At 38.0% G+C, this 22,456-nt stretch overlaps 1 protein-coding gene across 3 annotated transcripts in view; it reads left to right on the forward strand.

Moving 5' to 3' along the window:
* AGGF1 (angiogenic factor with G-patch and FHA domains 1) overlaps positions 1 to 22,456 on the forward strand; it is a 47,117-nt gene that overhangs the window by 11,546 nt on the left and 13,115 nt on the right. For all 3 annotated transcript variants that reach the window (XR_009539504.1, XR_009539503.1, XM_060143149.1), the window contains exons 6-10: positions 10,284 to 10,614; positions 11,609 to 11,720; positions 12,540 to 12,591; positions 20,717 to 20,818; positions 22,094 to 22,259. Coding sequence is in view for 1 of the 3 variants with exons in the window: in XM_060143149.1 (XP_059999132.1) it covers positions 10,284 to 10,614; positions 11,609 to 11,720; positions 12,540 to 12,591; positions 20,717 to 20,818; positions 22,094 to 22,259 (763 nt within the window). In the remaining 2 variants the exon portion in view is untranslated. The remainder of the gene's footprint in view (positions 1 to 10,283; positions 10,615 to 11,608; positions 11,721 to 12,539; positions 12,592 to 20,716; positions 20,819 to 22,093; positions 22,260 to 22,456) is intronic.

Consider the following 22,456-nt stretch of genomic DNA (forward strand, 5'->3'; position numbering starts at 1 on the left):
TTTAGCTTTTTAAGGAACTTCCATACTGTTTTCCATAGTGGCTGCACCAACTTATACTTCCATCAACACTGTAGGAGGGTTCCCTTTTCTCCACACCCTCTCCAGCATTTATTATTTGTAGACTTTTTAATGATGGCCATTCTGACCAGTGTGAGGGGTTACCTCATTGTAGTTTTGATTTGCATTTCTCTAATAATTAATGAAGTTGAGTATTCTTTCATGTGCTTCTTGGCCATCTGTATGTCTTCTTTGGAGAAATGTCTCTTTAGGTCTTCTGCCCATTTTTTGTTTTGGGTTGGTTGTTTTCTTGTTATTGAGTTGTATGACCTGTTTGTATATTTTGGAAATTAAGCCCTTGTCAGTTACATTGTATGCAAAGGTTTTCTCCCAGTCTGTGGGTTGTCTTTTTGTTTGTTTATAGTTTCCTTTGCTGTGCAGAAGCTTTTAAGTTTGATTAGATCTTGTTTATTAATATTTCTGTTGCCTTGGGAGACTGACCTAAGAAAACATTGCTACAATTTATGTCAGAGAATGTTTCTCCCATGTTCTTCTCCAGGAGTTTTATGGTGTCATGTCTTGTATTTAAGTCTTTAAACCATTTTGAGTTTATTTTTGTGTAGGGTGTGAGAGAGTGTTCTGACTCCATTGATTTTATATGTGGCTGTCAGCTTCCCCAACACCACTTGCTGAAAAGACTGTTGTTTCTCCATTGTATATTCTTTCCTCCTTTGTTACATTTAAGTCTTTAATCTATTTTGAGTTTATTTTTTGTGTATGGTGTGAGAAAATGGTCCAGTTTCATTCTTTTGCACATAGCCATCCAATTTTCCCATCACCATTTAGAGGTGATGGGAAAAGGCAATCTTTTCTCATTGTGTATCCTTGCCTCCTTTGTCATAGATTAACTTCCCATATAAGTGTGGGTTTATTTCTGGGCTCTCTATTCTGTTCCATTGATCTATGTGTCTTTTTTTGTGCCGGTGCCATACTGTTTTGATTACTATAGCTTTGTAGTATATTTTGAAATCAGGGAGCATGGTACCTCCAGCTTTGTTCTTCTTTCTTAAGATTGTTTTGTCTATTTGGGGTCTTTTGTGTTTCCTTACAAATTATAGAATTATTCTAGTTCTGCGAAAAGCACCATTTGTATTTTAATAGGGATTGCATTGAGTCTTTAGATTGTCTTGGATATAGTATGGCCATTTTAACAATATTAATTCTCCCAATCCATGAGCACAGTATATCTTTCCATTTGTTCCTCTTCTTTCCTCAATATTTTATAGTTTTTAGAGTATGAGTCGTTTTCCTCTTTGGTTAGATTTTTTTTTTTTTTAATTCATCAATCCCTGAGCCTTATTTATTTATTTTTGGCTCTGTTGGGTCTTTGTTACTGAGCGTGGGCAGTTGCGGCAAGCAGGGGCTACTCTTCGTTGCGGTGCACGGGCTTCTCGTTGCGGTGACTTCTCTTGTTGCAGAGCACATGCTCTAGGCACACAGTCTCAGTAGTTGTAGCACATGGCCTCAGTAGTTGTGGCGTGTGGGCTGTAGAGCGCAGGCTCAGTAGTTGTGGCGCCCAGGCTTAGTTGCTCTGCAGCATGTGGGATATTCCCGGACCAGGGCTCGAACCTGTGTCCCCTGCATTGGCCACTGAGCCACAAGGGGAGTGCCTCCTTGGTTAGATTTATTCCTAGGTATTTTATTCTTTTTGATGCAGTTGTAAATGGGATTGTTTTCTTTTTTTAAAAAAATATTTGGTTGCACTGGGTCTTAGTTGTGACAGGCACGGTCCTTAGTTGCGGCTGGCAAGCTCCTTAGTTACGGCTCGCAGGCTTCTTCGTTACGGCTCGTGGGCTCCTTCGTTGTGGCACATGGGCTCCTTAGTTGTGGCAGGCGGGCTCCTTAGTTGCGGCTCAAGGGCTCCTTAGTTGTGGCATGCAGACTCTTAGCTGCGGCATGCATGTGGAATCTAGTTCCCTGACCAGGGATCGAACCTGGGCCCCCTGCATTGAAAGTGTGGAGTCTTAACGACTGTGCCACCAGGGAAGTCCCTGGGATTGTTCTCTTAATTTCTCATGTAGTTTGTTGTTAAATGTATAAAAATACAACAGGTTTCTGTATATTAATTTTGTATCCTGCAGCTTTACTGAATTCATTTGTTAGTTCTCACAGTTTTTTTGGTGGTGTCTTTAGGATTTTCTATATGTTGTATAATGTCACCAGCAAACAGTGACAGTTTTACTTCTTCCTTTCTAGTTTGGATTCTTTTCTTTTTCTTGTCTGATTGCTGTGGTGAGGACTTCAATACTGAGTTGAATAAATGTGGCAAGAGTGAGCATCCTTGTCTTGTTCCTGATCTTAGAGGAAATGCTTTCAGCTTTTCACCATTGAGTATGATGTTGACTGTGGGTTTGTCATATATGGCCTTTATTATGTTGAAGTACATTTCCTTTGTACCCACTTTGTTTAGAGCTTATCATAAATGGATGTTGAATTTTGTCAAAAGCTTTTTCTGCATCTATTGAGACCATCATGGTTTTTACTCTTGAGTTTGTTAGTGTGGTGTATTGTATTGATTGATTTGTGGGTATTGAACCATCCTTGCATTCCTGGGATAAATCCCACTTGATCATGGTGTATGGTCCTTTTAATGTATTATTGAATTTGGTTTGCTAATATTTTCTTGAGGATTTTTGCATCTGTGTTCATCAGTGATATTGGCCTGAAATTTTCTTTTTTGTCGTGTCTTTGTCTGGTTTTGGTATCAGGCTGATGCTGACCTTGTAGAGAGTTTGGAAGTGTTCCTTCCTCTCCAACTTTTTGGAATAGTTTGAGAAAGATAGATGTTAACTCTTCTCTAAATGTTTGGTGGAAATCACCTGTGAGGCCATCTGATCCTGGACTTTTATTTCTTTTGAGTTTTTTTGATTACTGAATCAATTTCATTTGCAGTAAAGGTTTGTTCATATTTTCTATTTTTTCCTGATTCAGTATTGGGAGACTGTGTTTCTCAGGGTTTATCCATTTTTTTCTAGGTTGTCTGTTTTACTGGCATATAATTGTTCATAGTAATCTCTTATTTTTTGTATTTCTGCAATATCAATTGTAACTTCTCTTTCTGATTTTATTTATTTGGGCCCTCTCTTTTGGTGATAAGTCTTGCTAAAGGTTTAGCAATTTTGTTTATTTTTTCAAAGAACCAGTTCTTAGTTTCATTGATCTTTTTTCTTTTTTTAGTCTCTACCATTTCTTTCTTTCTTTCTTTTTTTGCCACTCTGTGCAGCTTGCAGAATCTTAGTTTCCCGACCAGTGATCGAACCCATGCCCTCTGCAGTGGAAGTGCAGAGTCCTAACCACTGGACCACCAGGGAATTCCCTGTATCATTTATTTCTGTTCTGACCTTTATTATTTCTTCTCTTAACTTTGGATTTTTCCCTTCTTTTTCTAGTTCCTTCAGCTGTAAGTTTAGATAGTTTATTTAAGATTTTTCTTGTTTTCTGAGGTAAGCTTGTATTTCTGTAAACTTCTTAGAACTGCTTTTGCTGCATCCTATGGATTTGGGATCATTGTTTTTCCATTTTCATTTGTCTGCAGGTATTTTTCAGATTTCTTTTTTGAGTTCATTAGTGACCCATTGCTTGTATAGTAGCATATTGTTTAGACTCCATGTGTCTGTGGTTTTTGCAGTTTTTTTCTTGTAGTGGATTTCTAGTTTCATACTGTTGTGGTTGAAAATGCTGCTTAATATTTCAGTCTTTTTTAATTTTAATTGAAGTATAGTTGATTTACAGTGTTGTACTAATTTCTGCTTAGTTATACACATCTATACATTCTTTTTTTTTTCTTTTCCATTATGGTTTATCCCAGGAGACTGGATATAATTCCCTGTGCTATACAGTAGGACCTTGTTATTTATCCATTCTAATTGTAATAGGTTGCATCTACTAACCCCAGACTCCCAGTCCATCCCTCTCCCTCCCTTCCTCCCCCTTGGCAATCACAGGTTTTTCTCTATGTCTGTGAGTCTGTTTTGTAGATAGGTTCATTTGTGTCATTATTTAGATTATACATGTAAGTGATATTATATGGTGTTTGTTTTTCTGACTTACTTCATGTTGTATGATAATCTCTAGTTGCATCTCAGTCTTAAATTTCTTGAGACTTGTTTTGTGGCCTAGCATGTCATCATCATACAAAATGTTCCATGTTCACTTGAAACAAATGTGTATCCTGCTGCTTTTGGATGAAATGTTCTCTATGTATCTGTTAGGTTCATTTAGTCACGTGTCATTTAAGACCAGTGTTTCCTTACTGTTTTTCTGTCTAGATGATATCCATTGATGTAAGTGGAGTGTTAAATTCCCCTACTATTATTGTGTTACTGTCAATTTCTCCCTTTATGTTTGTTAGTATTTTCTTTATGTATTTAGGTGCTCCTGTGTTGGGTACATAGATATTTACAATTGTTATATCTTCTTATTGGCTTGATCCCTTTAGCATATAACGTTCTTGTTTGTCTCTTTTGACAGTCTTTGTTTTACAGTCTGTTTTGTCTGATATAAGTGTTGCTACCCCAGTTTTCTTTTTATTTCATTTGCATGGAATACCTTTTTCTGTCCATCACTTTCAGTCTGTGTGTGTCTTTAGATCTGAAGTGAGTCTCTTGTAGGCAGCATATGTTTTTTTTCAATCCATTCAGCCACTTTGTGTCTTTTAATTGGAGCTTTTAATCCATTTACATTTGAAGTAATTACTGATAGGTATGTACTTACTGCCATTTTGTTCATTGTTTTTTTGGGGGGTTCTGTAGTACTTTTTTGTTCCTTTTTTCTTTTGCTCTCTTCCCTTGTGATTTGATGACTACCTTTAAGTGGTATGTTTGGATTCCTTTCTCTTTTCTGTGTATGTGTTGTTGGTTTTTGGTAACCATGAGGTTCATATTTGACAACCTATATATATGTGATTATTTTAAGACAGTTTCTTAAGTTCGAATGCATTCTAACTGCTTTACATTTTTACTTTTGTTTCCCCCCACATCTGATGTTTTTGAGGTCATATTTTACGTTTTCGTTTTGTTTATCCCTTAACTGCTTATGTAAATATACATGATTTTACTACTTTAATCTTTTAGCCTTTCTACTAGCTTTATCAGTGGTTGATTTGCTACCTTTACTGTATGTTTACCTCTACCAATGAGATTTTTCCTTTCATAAGTTCCGTATTTCTAGTTGTGGCCCTTTCTTTTCTATTTAGAGATGTCCCTTTAACGTTTCTTGTAAAGCTGTTTTAATGGTGCTGAACTCTTTTAGCTTTTGCTTGTCTGTAAATCTCTTTATCTCTCCTTCCAATCTGAAGGATAGCCTTTCTGGGTAGAGTGTTCTTGGTTGTAGGTTTTTTCCTTTCATCACCTTGAATATATGGTGCCACTCCCTTCTGGCCTGCAAAGTTCTGCTGAAAAGTCAGTGATAGCCTTATGGTAGCTCCCTTGTGGATAACTAGTTGCCTGTCCCTTGTTGCTTTTAGAATTCTCTGTTTTTCTTTAATTTTTGCCATTTTAATTGTAATTAACCTCTTTAGATTCATCTTGTTTGGGACTCTGTGCTTCCTGGACCTGGATATCTGTTTCCTTCCCCAGGTTAGGGAAGTTTTCAGCTATGATTTCTTCAGATAAGCCTTCTGCCCCTTTCTCTTCTCCTCCTGGGACTCCTGTATTGTGACTGTTAATATGCTTGATAGTGTCCCAGAGGTCTCTTAAATTATACTCATTTTTTTAAATTCTGTTTTTTCTTCAGCTTGAGCGATTTCTGCTATTGTTTTCCAGGTTGCTGATGTATTCCTCCGTATCATCTAATTTGTTGTCCCTTCTATTTATATTTTTAATTTCAGTTATTGTATTCTTCAGCTCTGTTTGGTTCTTCTTCATATTTTCTAACTACTGAAATTTTATGTTCATTGATTCTTCTCCTGAGTTTGGTGAGCATCTTTATGATCATTATCTTGAACTCTTTATCTGTAGATTGCTTATCTCCACTTTGTTTGTTCTTTTTCTGAGGTTATGTCTTGTACCTTCATTTGGAACATATTCCTCTGTCTCCTCACTTTACCCAATTCTTTGTGTTTATTTCCATGTGTTAGGTAGGTTGTTTATGTTTCCCATCTTGGAGAAGTGGCCTTATTTAGGAGACCTCTTCTGGGGCCCCAGCAGCACACTCCTTTTTGGTCTCCAGAACCAGATGCTTTAGGGGTGTCCCCTATGTGGGCTGCATATACATCCTTCTGTTGTGGTGGGGCTGATTACTGTGGGAGCACTGGTAGGCAGGGCTGGCCCCTGGCCTGGTTGGCTGTGAGGCCATGCCTTGTATGGTGGCTGTAGGCCTACTAGAGGGTAGGGTAGTCTTCCTGTGAAGTTGGCTGCATGGTCTGGGGGCTCAATGGTTCACTGGAGGGTGAAGCTGGGTCCCCACATGGCTGTCTTTCTGGCAGGCCAGGGGTGGGGTTTGGGGCTTGTGCCAGCCTGCTGGTGGGCAGGGCTGGGGCGCCAGCACTAACAGACTAGAGGAAAATTCCAAAGTGGTGTGTTCCAGTACCAGTGTTATTGGGGTAGAACAGACTCCCAAAAATAGCTGACCCAGGCTCCTTTCAAACTACTGCCTCAGTGTTGGGACTTAGAGCATGTGACATTTTGCATGTGCCCTTGAGAGCAGAATCTTATTCCTGTATCCCTCGAGTTCTCCTGAACATAAACTCTGCTGGTTTTTCAAAGCCAGACATTCTGAGGGCTCATCTTTCCAGTGCAGGACCCCTGGGCTGGTGACCCCATTTGGGGCTCAGACTCCTTGCTCCTTGTAGAGGACCTCTGTGCTTGTGATATTCCTTCCATTTGTGGGTTGCCAGCATGGGGTGTGGGTCACCACCTGTCCTACCCATCTCATGTGGTTATTTTTGTTTCTTTTAATTTTTTAAAAAAAGTTTTTATTGGTGTATAGTTCCTTTACAATTTTGTGTTAGTTTCCACTGTACAGCGAAGTGAATCAGTAGTATGTATACATATATCCCCTCTTTTTTGGATTTCCTTCCCATTTAGGTCACCACAGAGCATTGAGTAGAGTTCCCCGTGCTATACAATAGGTTTTCATTAGTTATCTATTTTATACATAGTTTCAATAGTGTATGTATGTCAATCCCAATCTCCCAATTCATCCCACACCCCCCCGCTTTCTGCCTTGGTATCCATAGGTTTGTTTTCTACGTCTGTGTCTCTATTTCTGCTTTGTAAATAAGATCGCCTATACCAGTTTTTTCAGATTCCACATATATGCGATAATAAACGATATTTGTTTTTCTCTTTTTGACGTACTTCACTTTCTATGACAGTCTCTAGGTCCATCCATGTCTCTACAAATGACCCAATTTTCTTCCTTTTTATGGCTGAGTAATATTCCATTGTATATATGTATCGTGTGTTTACTTCTTTATGTCTTTAGTTGTGGAAAATCTTTTCTGCTAGTGTTCAGGTTATTCTCATAGAGAGTTGCTCTGTAACTAGTTGTAATTTTGCTGTGTCTGTGGGAGGAGGTTAGTTCAGTGTCTTCCTACTTCACCACCTTGGCCACCTCCCCTACTCTTGAAATTTTATCTCAATTCTCTATTTGATTTGTCTTTATTTTTCTTTTATTTTCACTGGCAATACCTAGGAATTGAAGATTATGTAACTAAAATAGCAAAAATGATTTTTCTTTTTTTTTTAAGATCTATTTTTTAGTGACGTCTACCTATTACTAGTGGTTGAACTGTTTGAAAGGATGCATTATGAATACTTCTCCCTAGCAAAGCAAAGAACATGTAGGGGTCCTCAGATGACCTTTCCTGACAAACTAGAGAATGAAATTTGAAAGCATTCTGTGAGATTTTGGTCCAGCTTAGCTCCCATATCTGTTCATCTTTACCATCCTTCAAAAATATGTTAACTTCAGGACAGTGACTTAAGAAAAATCCTGATGAAATTCTGAGAATTCCCCAAGGATTCTAAAAGGTAATTGTGAAGCATGGGAGGAAAGCAGTTAGGACATCCTCATCTTTTTCTTGAGTTTTAAGATGTTCTTGAGCCTTACTTTTTGGAAGTGTAGAGTATACAGAAGGAAGGAAGTAGGGTGAAGAGATTGGAGTAATAACTTGAAATATGCATATATGCTTAATGCCCACATGTAGGCACCAGGCCTTTCTTATATTTTAATGAATATTTACCTAACATTCTAGACTGACAAATAGTTTTTAAAAAGCAGTACCTCTTGCAATTTCACTCATTTTTCCTCTGCATGTATTGTCCTATAAGCAGTAGTAATAATAAAATATGTAAGATTGGAAACTTTTTTTTTAAAGCATATATAGATAGGGAAATTTTTTGGCCATAATTCACAGTGGCCTTTAAAGTTCCTCATAGTTTTTTTTTTTTTTCTGATTTTTTTTTTTTTCCTGATTTTTTTTTTTTTTTTTTTTTGCGGTATGTGGGCCTCTCACTGTTGTGACCTCTCCCGCTGCGGAGCACAGGCTCCGGACACGCAGGCTCAGCGGCCATGGCTCACGGGACCAGCCGCTCCGTGGCATGTGGGATCCTCCCGGACCGGGGCACGAACCCGTGTCCCCTGCATCTGCAGGTGGACTCTCAACCACTGCGCCACCAGGGAAGCCCCCTCATAGTTTTTCAGCTCCTTGCTCTTGTTCTTGTTCTTGGTGAGTTTATGTTGCTGGAAATATGTATAGTTTATCTATCACACTGTGAGTGTTTAGCCAGTCTTCAAACTGAATTTATGCTGCTATTAAAAATGCGTGTTTAGGGACTTCCCTGGTGGTGCAGTGGTTAAGAGTCTGCCTGCCAGTGCAGGGGACACAGGTTCCATCCCTGGTCTGGGAAGATCCCAAATGCCACAGAGCAGCTAAGCTTGTGCATGACAACTACTGAGCCTGCGATCTAGAGCCCGTGAGCCACAAATACTGAGCCTACGTGCCACAGCTACTGAAGCCCGCACGCTTAGAGCCCATGCTCCGCAACAAGAGAAGCCACTGCAATGAGAAGCCCGCACACCACAACGAAGAGTAGCCCCCACCCACTGCAACTAGAGAAAGCCCGCGCACAGCAACAAAGACCAACACAGCCAAAAATTAATTAATTAATTTAAAAGACAAACAAAAGTGTGTTTAAGATGGTCTCATATTTTATAAAGTAACAGCGGACCATATGAATTCACTTCATCATGTTGCTCTAATGTAGAAAGAAAATTCAGACTGTGTTACAAACCAAAGGAAAATAACTCTCTGTTTCTTCTAAAGTTAAAATAATAGATTTGTTTGTTTGTCCTAGGGTATGCCCAGTATGCATGTGTAATAAATAATAAAAGGCTTATGCCAGGTAAGTTGGAATTTTGGAACAAAAGAGATGCAACTGATTCATCTGTACTTTTTTTGTATTATCAAACCAACTCTCTAATATATTAAATTTTAGCAAAACTTCAGTTCTGCTACATTAGGTATATTTGGACCTTTAAATCCCTGCTGTAATTAAAGCTAATTCTTTATGTTATGTATTTTGACTTGGCTCAACGTTCAGAAAGAAAATTTAGGTTTAGTTGTATTCTCTAGGCCTGCACAGTTCAGCCAGCTCCACCTGGCTACTGAATACTTGAAATGTAGCTAATCCTAATTAAGATGCTTTGTAAGTGTAAACTACACTCAGTTTTGAAGACTTAGTACAGAAAGTCCATGTAAAATATTTTGGTAATTTTTATAGTGATTAAATGTTAATTTTATATATAATTAGTAATATTTTGTAAGTACTGGGTTAGATAAAATGAATTTCACTGGTTTCTTTTTACCTTTTTAATGGCCCTACTAGATAATTTTAAAGTATAAAATATAACTTGCATTTTATTTTTGACAGCATTGTTCTAGGCTGTCACATGTCCAAGCAATATGTGATGAGGGCCTGGACTGGGACAGTTAAGACACTGAAAATAGATAAGGAGAGAAAATTGGGATAAATTTCAAACATAGTCTATAGCACTTGGTAATTGATTTCAAGTGGTGGTTAAGGAGATGTCAAAGACTTATGATTTGGATAAGTGGATGGTCATATCATTAACCAGGAAAAGGAACATGAGAGGAAGAGGCACTAGAGATAATAGCTATTTCACTGTGTGTATATATCTTCACTAATTCATTGAAACATTTAGCATTAAATATAAGATGGTCATGTTTAAGAGTCTTCTCTCCTGTTTCCACCTCTTTCCAGAATTTGAATTCAGAAGATCAAAAAACATCAAGTATTGAACATATAAGCTGCAGTGAGGGAGAAGATTTTGCAAGTGTGAAAAAGAAGGCCAAAATAGACATTCATTACAAAAAGAGTCCCCCCAAATATACTGTTCCAGTTAGCGCAAAGACTGTAGAATCTCCTCTTGATGAAAACATTTATAATTCGGCTTCATTTAAAGATGAGAAAATCATAGACACTGATAGTGAGCCTGAAGAAGGTGAAATTACAGACTCTCAGACCGAGGACAGTTATGATGAAGACATTACCAGTGAAGACAATGTAACTGCAGAAGATTCTGAAGATGAAGGTGAGTAAATGGCCATTACTTAATTTTATATAAATAACCAAGTATGGTCATTGTAAAAGTGCAAAACGGTTAAAAGTGTTATTAACCCATATAATATATCTGCCGAAAAGTGAGCTGATTGTTTTAAAGAGATTAATGACATTATTAAAAATTATAACTGCTTGGTTATTTTTCAACAGTAGGATGTGAATAAATGACTAGTACTTGGATCCTGAAGTTTCATTGCATTGAATGGCTTAGTCAGTAAAAACACAAAACCAAGTTACCTACTTTCTAATCCTAAAATAGGTACAAAGTCTATTTTAGTGGATTAGATATTTGTCCACTTTTGTAATTGAGGGAGGGAAAGCAGTTGCCTTTAAAAAGAGTAGTCCATGAATTCAGCTTACATAGGTATTATGGTAAATCTAATATTTATTTTACTTGAGGATATAAAGATATACTTTTAAAACTCAGGAATTCATATTGGTGTATATGAACTTATTTTGTTCTTAATGGAATTTCCTCTCATTTTTTCTTAAAAAGGGCAGACTCAGTTTTTCTAACTTAATGTAAAAATGCTTTTTTGGGATACTTTCAAATTCCAAGACCTTAAAAAAGAGAGAGTTGATTATTTTATAATTGTGATAGGTGCTGAATATCTTTAGGTTGATCTTTTTATAAATTTATTTATTTTTGGCCGCATTGCACGGCATGTGGGATCTTAGTTCCCTGACTGGGGATCAAGCCTGTGCCCCCTTCAGTGGAAGTGTGGAGTCTTAACCACTGGACCTCCAGGGAAGTCCCACAGGTTGACCATTTTAAATTGGTAACATTGTTAAACCTTACTTACTGTGTATGTGATATAGCAGAATTTAAGAATGTTGTTTTAAACAGAATGAAGATTTTTCTCAATATATTTGTGCTTTATGTATGCCTCCTACTCATCCCTATGCATTTCTGATTTTTTCCCATAGCATTTGAATTAATATTTACACATTTCTTTCTTTGGCAGATGAAGAAAAAATTTGGCCCCCATGTATTAGAGTAATTGTAATTAGATCACCTGTGTTGCAGACAGGATCACTTTTTATCATTACAGCTGTAAATCCTGCTACAATTGGAAGGTAAAAATGTTTAGTGTTATTATATTTGTGTATTTGTCTTATTCCAGTGGACTGTACTTTTCCTGAGCAGTTAATCATTAAATATGCATGGTACTGGTTGAATAGGAAAAAAGTGACATCCATGTCCCTCCCTTTTCCACTCAAAAAATATTCTGACACCTACCTTTTGTCACCTGCTTTTGGAAGACAATTGGAGATATAACCTCATTATCCCTAAAGGGGACTGCCTATGTAAAGAGATAAAATCTTGGTGATATGATACCTTCCTCAGAGGTTTTGTCATTTTCTTACCTTTTGTATTGCTTTTTTTAGGTTTAAATTACTTAAACCCACTGTTGACCTCCTCTGATTGTTTTCCTTTACCCCTTTATAATTCAGCCAGCTTGGTAGAGAGGTAGGTTTTAATCATGAGTAGGATAATTTCCTTTCTTCCCAACTGGAAAGGTAATGTATGGAACAGGTTCCATACGATATCTTAATTTTAAATTCTTAGAAATATTATACTTTTTTTACATTTAGTAATAGAAGTGGAAACAGTCAACAGGTCTGGAAAAAGTGATTGACATGAGTACAAAGGACATTTTGTCTCACTGGATGTTTACTAGCCTGTGACAGATGTACCAAAGAGTAAAAGTAATTCTGGAACCTTCTTTCAAAAAGGAAATTAGAGTAGCATTATAGAAACCAGATTTAGTGTGATAGACTTGCATTTTAACATTATCTTTTAAAACAAAAAAACTTATCTTTAAAAAAATTCTTTAAGTGCTACATTTATGTATGCTTCAAAAATAATTAAAGGCATTTTACTTAACTCTGCAGAGAAAAAGATATGGAGCATACTCTCCGAATCCCTGAAGTTGGTGTCAGTAAGGTAAGCTCTTTGATTTTTCGGTTACAACCCCCTAGATGTGATTTTGTAAATCATCCTTTTTTTTAACATCTTTATTGGGGTATAATTGCTTTACAATGGTGTGTTAGTTTCTGCTTTATAACAAAGTGAATCAGTTATACATATGTTCCCATATCTCTTCCCTCTTGCGTCTCCCTCCCTCCCACCCTCCCTATCCCACCCCTCCAGGCGGTCACAAAGCACTGAGTCGATATCCCTGTGCCATGCGGCTGCTTCCCACTAGCTATCTACCTTACGTTTGTTAGTGTGTTTATGTCCATGCCTCTCTCTCGCCCTGTCACAGCTCACCCTTCCCCCTCCCCGTATCCTCAAGTCCGTTCTCCAGTAGGTCTGTGTCTTTATTCCTCTCTTACCCCTAGGTTCTTCATGACATTTTTTTTTCTTAAATTCCATATATATGTGTTAGCATACGGTATTTGTCTTTCTCTTTCTGATGTAATTCACTCTGTATGACAGATTCTAGGTCTATCCACCTCATTACAAATAGCTCAATTTTGTTTCTTTTTATGACTGAGTAATATTCCATTGTATATATGTGCCACATCTTCTTTATCCATTCATCTGATGATGGACATTTAGGTTGTTTCCATCTCTGGGCTATTGTAAATAGAGCTGCAATGAACATTTTGGTACATGATTCTTTTTGAGTTATGGTTTTCTTAGGGTATATGCCTGGGAGTGGGATTGCTGGGTCATATGGTAGTTCTATTTGTAGTTTTTTAAGGAACCTCCATACTGTTCTCAATAGTGGCTGTACCAATTCACATTCCCACCAGCAGTGCAGAGTGTTCCCTTTTCTCCACACCCTCTCCAGCATTTATTGTTTCTAGATTTTTTGATGATGGCCATTCTGACTGGTGTGAGATGATATCTCATTGTAGTTTTGATTTGCATTTCTCTAATGATTAATAATGTTGAGCATTCTTTCATGTGTTTGTTGGCAGTCTGTATATCTTCTTTGGAGAAATGTCTATTTAGGTCTTCTGCCCATTTGTGACTTGGGTTGTTTGTTTTTTTGTTATTGAGCTGTATGAGCTGCTTGTAAATTTTGGTGATTAATCCTTTGTCAGTTGCTTCATTTGCAAATATTTTCTCCCATTCTGAGAGTTGTCTTTTGGTCTTTTTTATGGTTTCCTTTGCTGTGCAAAAGCTTTGAAGTTTCATTATGTCCCATTTGTTTATTTTTGTTTTTATTTCCATTTCTCTAGGAGGTGGGTCAGAAAGGATCTTGCTGTGATTTATGTCATAGAGTGTTCTGCCTATGTTTTCCTCTAAGAGTTTGATGGTGTCTGGCCTTACATGTAGGTCTTTAATCCATTTTGAGCTTATTTCTGTGTATGGTGTTAGGGAGTGATCTAATCTCATACTTTTACATGTAGCTGTCCAGTTTTCCCAGCACCACTTATTGAAGAGGCTGTCCTTTCTTCACTGTACATTCCTGCCACCTTTATCAAAGATAAGGTGTCCATATGTGCGTGGGTATATCTCTGGGGTTTCTATCCTGTTCCATTGATCTATCTTTCTGTTTTTGTGCCAGTACCATACTGACTTGACTACTGTAGCTTTGTAGTATAGTCTGAAGTCAGGGAGCCTGATTCCTCCAGTTCCGTTTTCCGTTCTCAAGATTGCTTTGGCTATTCGGGGTCTTTTGTGTTTCCATACAAATTGTGAAAGTTTTTGTTCTAGTTCTGTGAAAAATGCCAGTGGTAGTTTGATAGGGATTGCATTGAATCTATAGATTGCTTTGGGTAGTAGAGTCATTTTCACAATGTTGATTCTTCCGATCCATGAACACGGTATATCTCTCCATCTGTTTGTATCATCTTTAGTTTCTTTTATCGGTGTCTTATAATTTTCTTCATACAGGTCTTTTGTCTCCTTAGGTAGGTTTATTCCTAGATATTTTATTCTTTTTGTTGCAATGGTAAATGGGAGTGTTTTCTTGATTTCACTTTCAGATTTTTCATCATTAGTACATAGTAATGCCAGAGATTTCTGTGCATTAATTTTGTATCCTGCTACTTTACCAAATTCATTGATTAGCTCTGGTAGTTTTCTGGTAGCATCTTTAGGATTCTCTATGTATAGTATCATGTCATCTGCAAACAGTGACAGCTTTACTTCTTCTTTTCTGATTTGGATCCCTTTTATTTCCTTTTCTTCTCTGATTGCTGTGGCTAAAACTTCCAAAACTATGTTGAATAAGAGTGGTGAGAGTGGGCAACCTTGTCTTGTTCCTGATATTTGTGGAAATGCTTTCAGTTTTTCACCATAGAGGATGATGTTGGTTGTGGGCTTGTTATATACGGCCTTTATTATGCTGAGGAAAGTTCCCTCTATGCCTACTTTCTGCAGGGTTTTTATCATAAATGGGTGTTGAATTTTGTCGAAAGCTTTTTCTGCATCTATTGAGATGATCATATGGTTTTTCTCCTTCAGTTTGTTAATATGGTGTATCACGTTCATTGATTTGCGTATATTGAAGAATCCTTGCATTCCTGGAATAAACCCCACTTGATCATGGTGTATGATCCGTTTAATGTGCTGTTAGATTCTTCTGCTAGTTTGAGGATTTTTGCATCTATGTTCATCAGTGATATTGGCCTGTAGTTTTCTTTCTTTGTGACATCCTTGTCTGGTTTTGTTATCAGGGTGATGATGGCCTCGTAGAATGAGTTTGGGAGTGTTCCTCCCTCTGCTATATTTTGGAAGACTTTGAGAAGGATAGGTGTTAGCTCTTCTCTAAATGTTTGATAGAATTCGCCTGTGAAGCCATCTGGTCCTGGGCTTTTGTTTGTTGGAAGATTTTTAATCACAGTTTCAATTTCAGTGCTTGTGATTGGTCTGTTTATATTTTCTATTTCTTCCTGATTCAGTCTTGGCAGGTTGTGCATTTCTAAGAATTTGTCCATTTCTTCCAGGTTGTCCATTTTATTGGCATAGAGTTGCTTGTAGTAATCTCTCATGATCTTTTGTATTTCTGCAGTGTCAGTTGTTACTTCTCCTTTTTCATTTCTAATTCTACTGATTTGAGTCTTCTCCTTTTTTCTTGATGAGTCTGGCTAATGGTTTATCTATTTTGTTTGTCTTCTCAAAGAACCAGCTTTTAATTTTATTGATCTTTGCTATCGTTTCCTTCATTTATTTTTGATTTATTTCTGATCTGATTTTCATGATTTCTTTCCTTCTGCTAACTTTGGGGCTATTTGTTCTTCTTTCTCTAATTGCTCTAGGTGTAAGATTAGGTTGTTTATTTGAGATGTTTCTTGTTTCTTGAAGTAGGATTGTATTGCTATAAACTTCCCTCTTAGAACTGCTTTTGCTGCATCCTATAGGTTTTGGATCGTCGTGTTTTCATTGTCATTTGTTTCTAGGTATTTTTCTATTTCCTCTTTGATTTCTTCAGTGATCTCTTGGTTATTTAGTAGCGTATTGTTTCGCCTCCATATGTCTGTATTTTTTACAGTATTTTTCCTGTTATTGATATCTAGTCTCATAGTGTTGTGGTCGGAACAGATACTTGATACGATTTCAATTTTCTTAAATTTACCAAGGGTTCATTTGTGACCCAAGATGTGGTCTGTCCTGGAGAATGTTCCATGAGCCCTTGAGAAGAAAGTGTATTCTGTTGTTTTTGGATGGAATGTCCTATAAATATCAATTAAGTCCATCTTGTCTAATGTGTCATTTAAAGCTTGTGTTTCATTATTTATTTTCATTTTGGATTATCTGTCCATTGGTGAAGGTGGGGTGTTAAAATCCCCTATTATTGTGTTACTCTCAATTTCCCCTTTTATGGCTGTTAGCATTTGCTTTATGTATTGAGGTGCTCTTGTGTTGGGGCTTAAATATTTACAGTTGTTATATATTCTTGGATTGGTATTTTGATCATTATGTAGTGTCCTCTTTTGTGTCTTGTAATAGTCTTTATTTTAGAGTCTATTTTGTCTGATATGAGAATTGCTACTCCACCTTTCTTTTGATTTCCATTTGCATGGAATATCTTCTTCCATCCCCTCGCTTTCAGTCTGTATGTGTCCCTAGGTCTGAAGTGGGTCTCTTGTAGACTGCATATGTCCGAGTCTTGTTTTTGTATCCATTCAGCCAGTCTATGTCTTTTGGTTGAAGCATTTAATCCATTTACATTTAAGGTAATTATCGATATGTATGTTCCTATTACCATTTTCTTAATTGTTTTCAGTTTGTTTTTGTAGGTCTTTTCCTTCTCTTGTGTTTCCTTCCTAGAGAAGTTCCTTTAGCATTTGTTGTAAAGCTGGTTTGGTGGTGCTGAATGCTGTTATCTTTTCCTTGTCTGTAAACATTTTAATTTCTGCATCAAATCTGAATGAGGTCCTTGCTGGGTAGAGTAATCTTGTTTGTAGATTTTTTTCTTTTCATCACTTTAAATATGTCCTGCCACTCCCTTCAGGCTTGCAGAGTTTCTGCTGAAAGATCACCTGTTAACCTTATGGTGATTCTCTTGTATGTTATTTGTTGCTCTTCCCTTGCTGCTTTTAATACTTTTTCTTTGTATTTATTTTTTAATAGTTTGATTAATATGTGTCTCTGTGTGTTTCTCTTTGGGTTTATCCTCTATGGGGCTCTCTGTGCTTTCTGGACTTGATTGACTATTTCCTTTCCCATGTTAGGGAAGTTTTCAACTATAATCTCTTCCAATATTTTTTCAGACCCTTTCTTTTTCTCTTCTTCTTCTGGGACCCCTGTAATTTGGATGTTGGTGCGTTTAATGTTGTACCAGATGTCTCTGAGACTGTCCTCAATTCTTTTTTTTCTTTTTTCTGCTCCCTGGCAGTTTTTTCCACCATTTTATCTTCCAGCTCACATATCTGTTATTTTGTTATTGATTCCTTCTAGTGTATTTATAATTTCAGTAATTGTGTTCATCATTGTTTGTTTGCTCTTTAGTTTTTCTAGATCCTTGTTAAGTGTTTCTTGTCTTTTCTCCATTCTGTTTTTGAGATTTTGGATCATCTTTACTGTCATTACTCTGAATTCTTTTTCAGGTAGGTTAGCTATTTCATCTTTATTTATTTGGTCTTGTAGGTTTTTACCTGCTTCTTCGTCTGTAACATATTTTTTTGTCATTTCTTTCTTTTTTTGGGATTGGTGGTGCTGTATTCCTGTCTTACTGGTTGTTTGCCCTGAGATGTCCAGTACTGGAGTTGCAGGCAGTTGGATAAAGCTGGGTCTTGGTGCTGAGATGAGGACCTCTGGGAGGCCTCACTCCAATTGATAGTCCCTGGGGTCTGAGCTTCTCTGTTAGTGCAGCGGTTTGGACTCGGAGCTCCCACCACAGGAGCTCGGACCTGATCTGCAGCCTAGGAATCAAGATCCTGCAAGCTTTGTGGCATGGTAAAAAAAAGAAAGAAAGAAGAAAAGGAGCAGTACAGTATCAAAGAATAAAAAACAAAATTGAATTAGAAAGATAAAAATTATATTAGGAAAAACAAAACTATAATTGAAACAACTGCAACAAGGTAAAATAACACAACAGAAAAAAGAAAAAAAGCGGGGGGAGGGCAGGGAACAAGCCAAAAAGAGAGAACAATAACAAAGTATAAAGAATAAAATAAAATTAGAAAAATAAGAGGTTTATCAGGAAAAATAAAAATATAATAGAACAACAATGAATCAACAAGGTAAAACAGAACCCCAATCCAAAAGAGGAAAAAAGAAAAAAATGCACCTTGGCTATGGGGGCAGAGTGTAAGCTGGGGTGAAACAGGTAGGGGTGCGAGTTAGGGTGGGGCGGGACCTAGGCAGGTGGGGGGTGACATTTGAGCATGGGGTGGAGAGTAGGTGGTGATGTTCAGGCATTGGGCGGGGCCTCTGCTTAGGACCTGCGTGGAAGGGGAGAGGTAGCATGTTGAAAGAAGGGCCTCTGGAGTGTGGAGTTCTGGAGTTTGGAGGTAGGGCCCTGAGTGAGGTTGTGGGGGTGGGGTTTAGGCCAAGTGTTGGAGGGTGTCTCTGAGTGCAGAGCTGGGGCCCTGGGTGGGGGGGGGGTGGGGACGGGGCTTGGTTTCTGCGAGGCAGGAGGGAGGCTCTGAGGGCAGAGGATTAAGCCTGGGAGCCCAACAAGCTCCCCGGTGCCTAAGTAGACAGGGAAAGCACTGGCCCCATTCCCTTCCATTCTTTTGTGCCTCTCCCCCACTGTCTCCCCCAGGGTCTCCCCCCGCCTGTGGACCCCTAACCGTGGTGGGTCCCACTGGGTGTAGGAACTCCTCCTCTCCCTAGCCACCCCTCAGGGGTGCTGTCCCTTAGGTCCAGCCTTTACTTTTGCTCCCCCTTCCCTCTCTCCCACTTCCTCAGGACCTGTGTGGCTGGAGGGGGCCTCGGTAGGTAGAGGATCAGGCCTGGTATCTGAACAGGTTCCTGGGGGCCCAAGTGGGCAGGGGAAACCTGGCCACGCTCCCTTTTGATCCTCTGCCCTCCCAGTGGTTCCCCAATTTCCCCCTTTGGACGTGGGATTCCTTCCCCTCCCCCACCTGCCCCTTAGGGGTGCCAGTTCTGTCCCACCTCCACTTCTCCCCCCCTTCACTCCCCCCACATCCCACATCCTACCCAGTTGCTGGGGGTTCCTGCCATCCCCTTAGGTGTCCGTTGTCCCCCACCAGTGCCTGCTAGGTGCCCTAGTTGTGTGGAGATGCGAATTCCCTGTCCTCCTAGTACGCTTTCTTGACCCCACCCCTGTAACTAGCTTTTTTGCTTATTTAGCATGTCTTCAAGATTCATCCATGTTGTAGCATATATCAGTACTTCATTTCTTTTTATTGCCAAATAATACTTCAATGTTCAGATACAGTGTTTTTTATCTGTTCATCAGCTGATGGACATTTGAATTGTTTCCACTTTTTGGTTATTAAGAATAATGCTGCTATGAACATTTCACGTACAGGTTTTTGTTTGGAGGTATGTTTTCATTCCTCTTGATGCCTACCTCAGAGTAGAATTGTTGAATCGTATGGTAACTCCCTGTTTAACATTTTGAGGAACTGTCAGACCCCCCACAAAGCAGCTGCACCATTTTACATTCCCACCAGCAATGTATTGTTCATGAAATTTAAAGTTAAATATTTCTGCAGCTCTATATCCAGTTAAATAGGCATGTATTGAGTACATGCCCAATATATGTGAGGTACTGTATTATGTACTAAGTGGTAAGAAAATTGTAAACTAAATGTAAGCAATAGGGACTTCCTTGGTGGTCCAGTGGTAGAGAATCCACCTCCCAATGCAGGGGATGTGGGTTCGATCTCTGGTCGGGGAACTAAGATCCCACATGCTGTGGGGCAACTAAGCCCGAGCGCCTCAACGAGAGAGCGTGTGTGCTGCAAACTACGGAGCCCACAGTGCTCTGGAGCCCGTGCACCACAACTAGAGAGAAAACCCACACACCACAACTAGAGAGAAGCCCAAGCCCACACGCCACAACGAAAGATCCACGTGCCTCAAGGAAGATCCTGCATGCTGCAGCTAAGACCTGACACAGCCAAATAAATAAACAAATGAATAAATAAGTAAATTAAATTAATTAAATAAAAATAAATGTAAGCGAAAATTGTAAGCAGTACAGTGACATTCACATATACGGAAACTTTGTATAATTTAATTGTTATATAAACAAAGTGCTGTGGAACAGAAGGGAGTGATTAGTTCTGAGTATTGAAAATTTTGAAAAAACTGAGAAGTCAGCCTTGAATGTTTCAAATCACCTGTTGTATTAAGAATTTTTAAGAACATGAACAGACATATTAGGTGAAAAAATTATTTCAAATTATATATATAGTATAATCTCAACTATATTATAAAAGTAGAAAAGGTAGTACACATACTAAATTATTAATGGTAATTATAGGTGGAATTATAGGTGAGTTTTTCTCCTGTAGCCTTCTCATTTCTACCAGAAGCATTATTATATTTTTGTATTCTGAAAAAAATGTATTAAAAATAATAAAAGCTAAATTATTAAGAGACTAAAGTTCATTGCATCTTATCATAGAGAAATTATCTATGGTTTAAAAAAAGGTATAATACTTTATAATTACCTGGTTTCTTTTTTTTTAAGTTTCATGCAGAAATTTATTTTGATCACGACTTACAAAGTTATGTCCTTGTGGATCAAGGCAGTCAAAATGGTACAATTGTAAATGGAAAACAGATTCTTCAAGTGAGTATATACTTATTAATTAAATACTTGCACATTATTTTAAAAAACCGAAATGAAACTTTTTATCCCTCAGGGCCATAGTTATTATACATATCATTTAGTTCAGATTGGTATTCACCCAAATGTGTTAACATGGAAGGGAATTCTTAGAAAGGGCTAAAAAATGTATACAGTAAGTGGATACTTAACTGTTGAGTTTTGACTTCTAATTATGTACCTGTGCCTTATTTTTGGAAATAAATGCATTTTAAAGCTATTCAGAGTAAATGTTCTTATAGCAACTTTAGGGGCCATCGTGTGTGTGTGTGTGTGTGTGTGTGTGTGTGTGTGTGTGTGTGTGTGTGTGTGTGTGTGTGTGTGTGTGTGTGTGTGTGTGTTTAAACTGTTAAAGGAAATGTTGTTAAACTGTAAACTCCTTGAAGGCAGGGGCTATGTCTATTTAGTTAACTCTTCTATCCCAACATGTAACAAAGTGCTTTAGCACATAATAAGATAATATATGGAAGGGAGGGAGGGAGGTCTTAGTCTATAAGAATCAAAAATGAGATAAAACTGAATTATCAAGAGAGGACGGAAAAAGGGAAATATGATGCACCTATCTCCTTAACACTTCATCTTTTTGATTGTGATTTTTCATTTTGGTAGTAGACTGTTTGAAGTTTGAGTTGGGTATTTCTGTGATAGGATTGGGCATGGAGATGGGGAGATCAGTGGATTTTGATAATATAAAAATTAGAGGGCTTCCCCGGTGGCGCAGTGGTTAAGAATCTGCCTGCCAATGCACGGCACATGGCTTCGAGCCCTGGTCCTGGAAGATCCCACATGCCGCGGAGCAACTAAACCTGCGAGCCACAACTACTGAGCCCATGTGCCACAACTAGTGAAGCCCATGTGCTTGGAGCTTGTGCTCTGCAATAAGAGAAGCCACTGCAGTGAGAAGCCCGTGCACCACAACGAAGAGTAGCCCCTGCTTGCTGCACTAGAGAAAGCCCACGCCTGGCAACGAAGACCCAATGCAGCCAAAAATAAATAATAATAAATAAAATAAATATTAAAAAAAAATTAGAAGTTGCTCGGTTCAGCTGTCATCTTCTCAACTAGTAGAATATTATGCATCACCTTCAAGTTTTGTGGAAATGTGTGTGCATATGTCTATCTCATTGAGAACAATCTCAATTTTTTTTTTATAATCAGACACTACAGTAGACATAAAATAAATAAAATAACCATATGTAACTCTCTTGGGTTTGGCTTTGTAATTTTTTTCTCCTTTAGCCCAAAACTAAATGTGACCCTTACATACTTGAGCATGGAGATGAAGTGAAAATTGGAGAGACTGTGTTGTCCTTTCACATTCACCCTGGCAGTGATACCTGTGATGGCTGTGAACCAGGGCAGGTTAGAGCTCACCTTCGTCTTGATAAGAAAGATGAACCTTTTGGTATGTGAAACATACTGTTTATGGGCATGGTAGCTTTTTAATTCACTGCGTGTTCTAAAAAAGTATCAGTACCAGCTTCATATCTAATTGATATAATACTCTATTGAGATATATTTGTATTTAAGTGAATATTATCAAATGAGCCTAAGAAATGACATGTATTTGAAATTTGAGACCTAGACTAGTAGATTATGATT

The sequence above is a fragment of the Lagenorhynchus albirostris genome, chromosome 3, assembly GCF_949774975.1.
Source record: "Lagenorhynchus albirostris chromosome 3, mLagAlb1.1, whole genome shotgun sequence".
In the NCBI taxonomy this organism is placed as follows: domain Eukaryota; kingdom Metazoa; phylum Chordata; class Mammalia; order Artiodactyla; family Delphinidae; genus Lagenorhynchus; species Lagenorhynchus albirostris.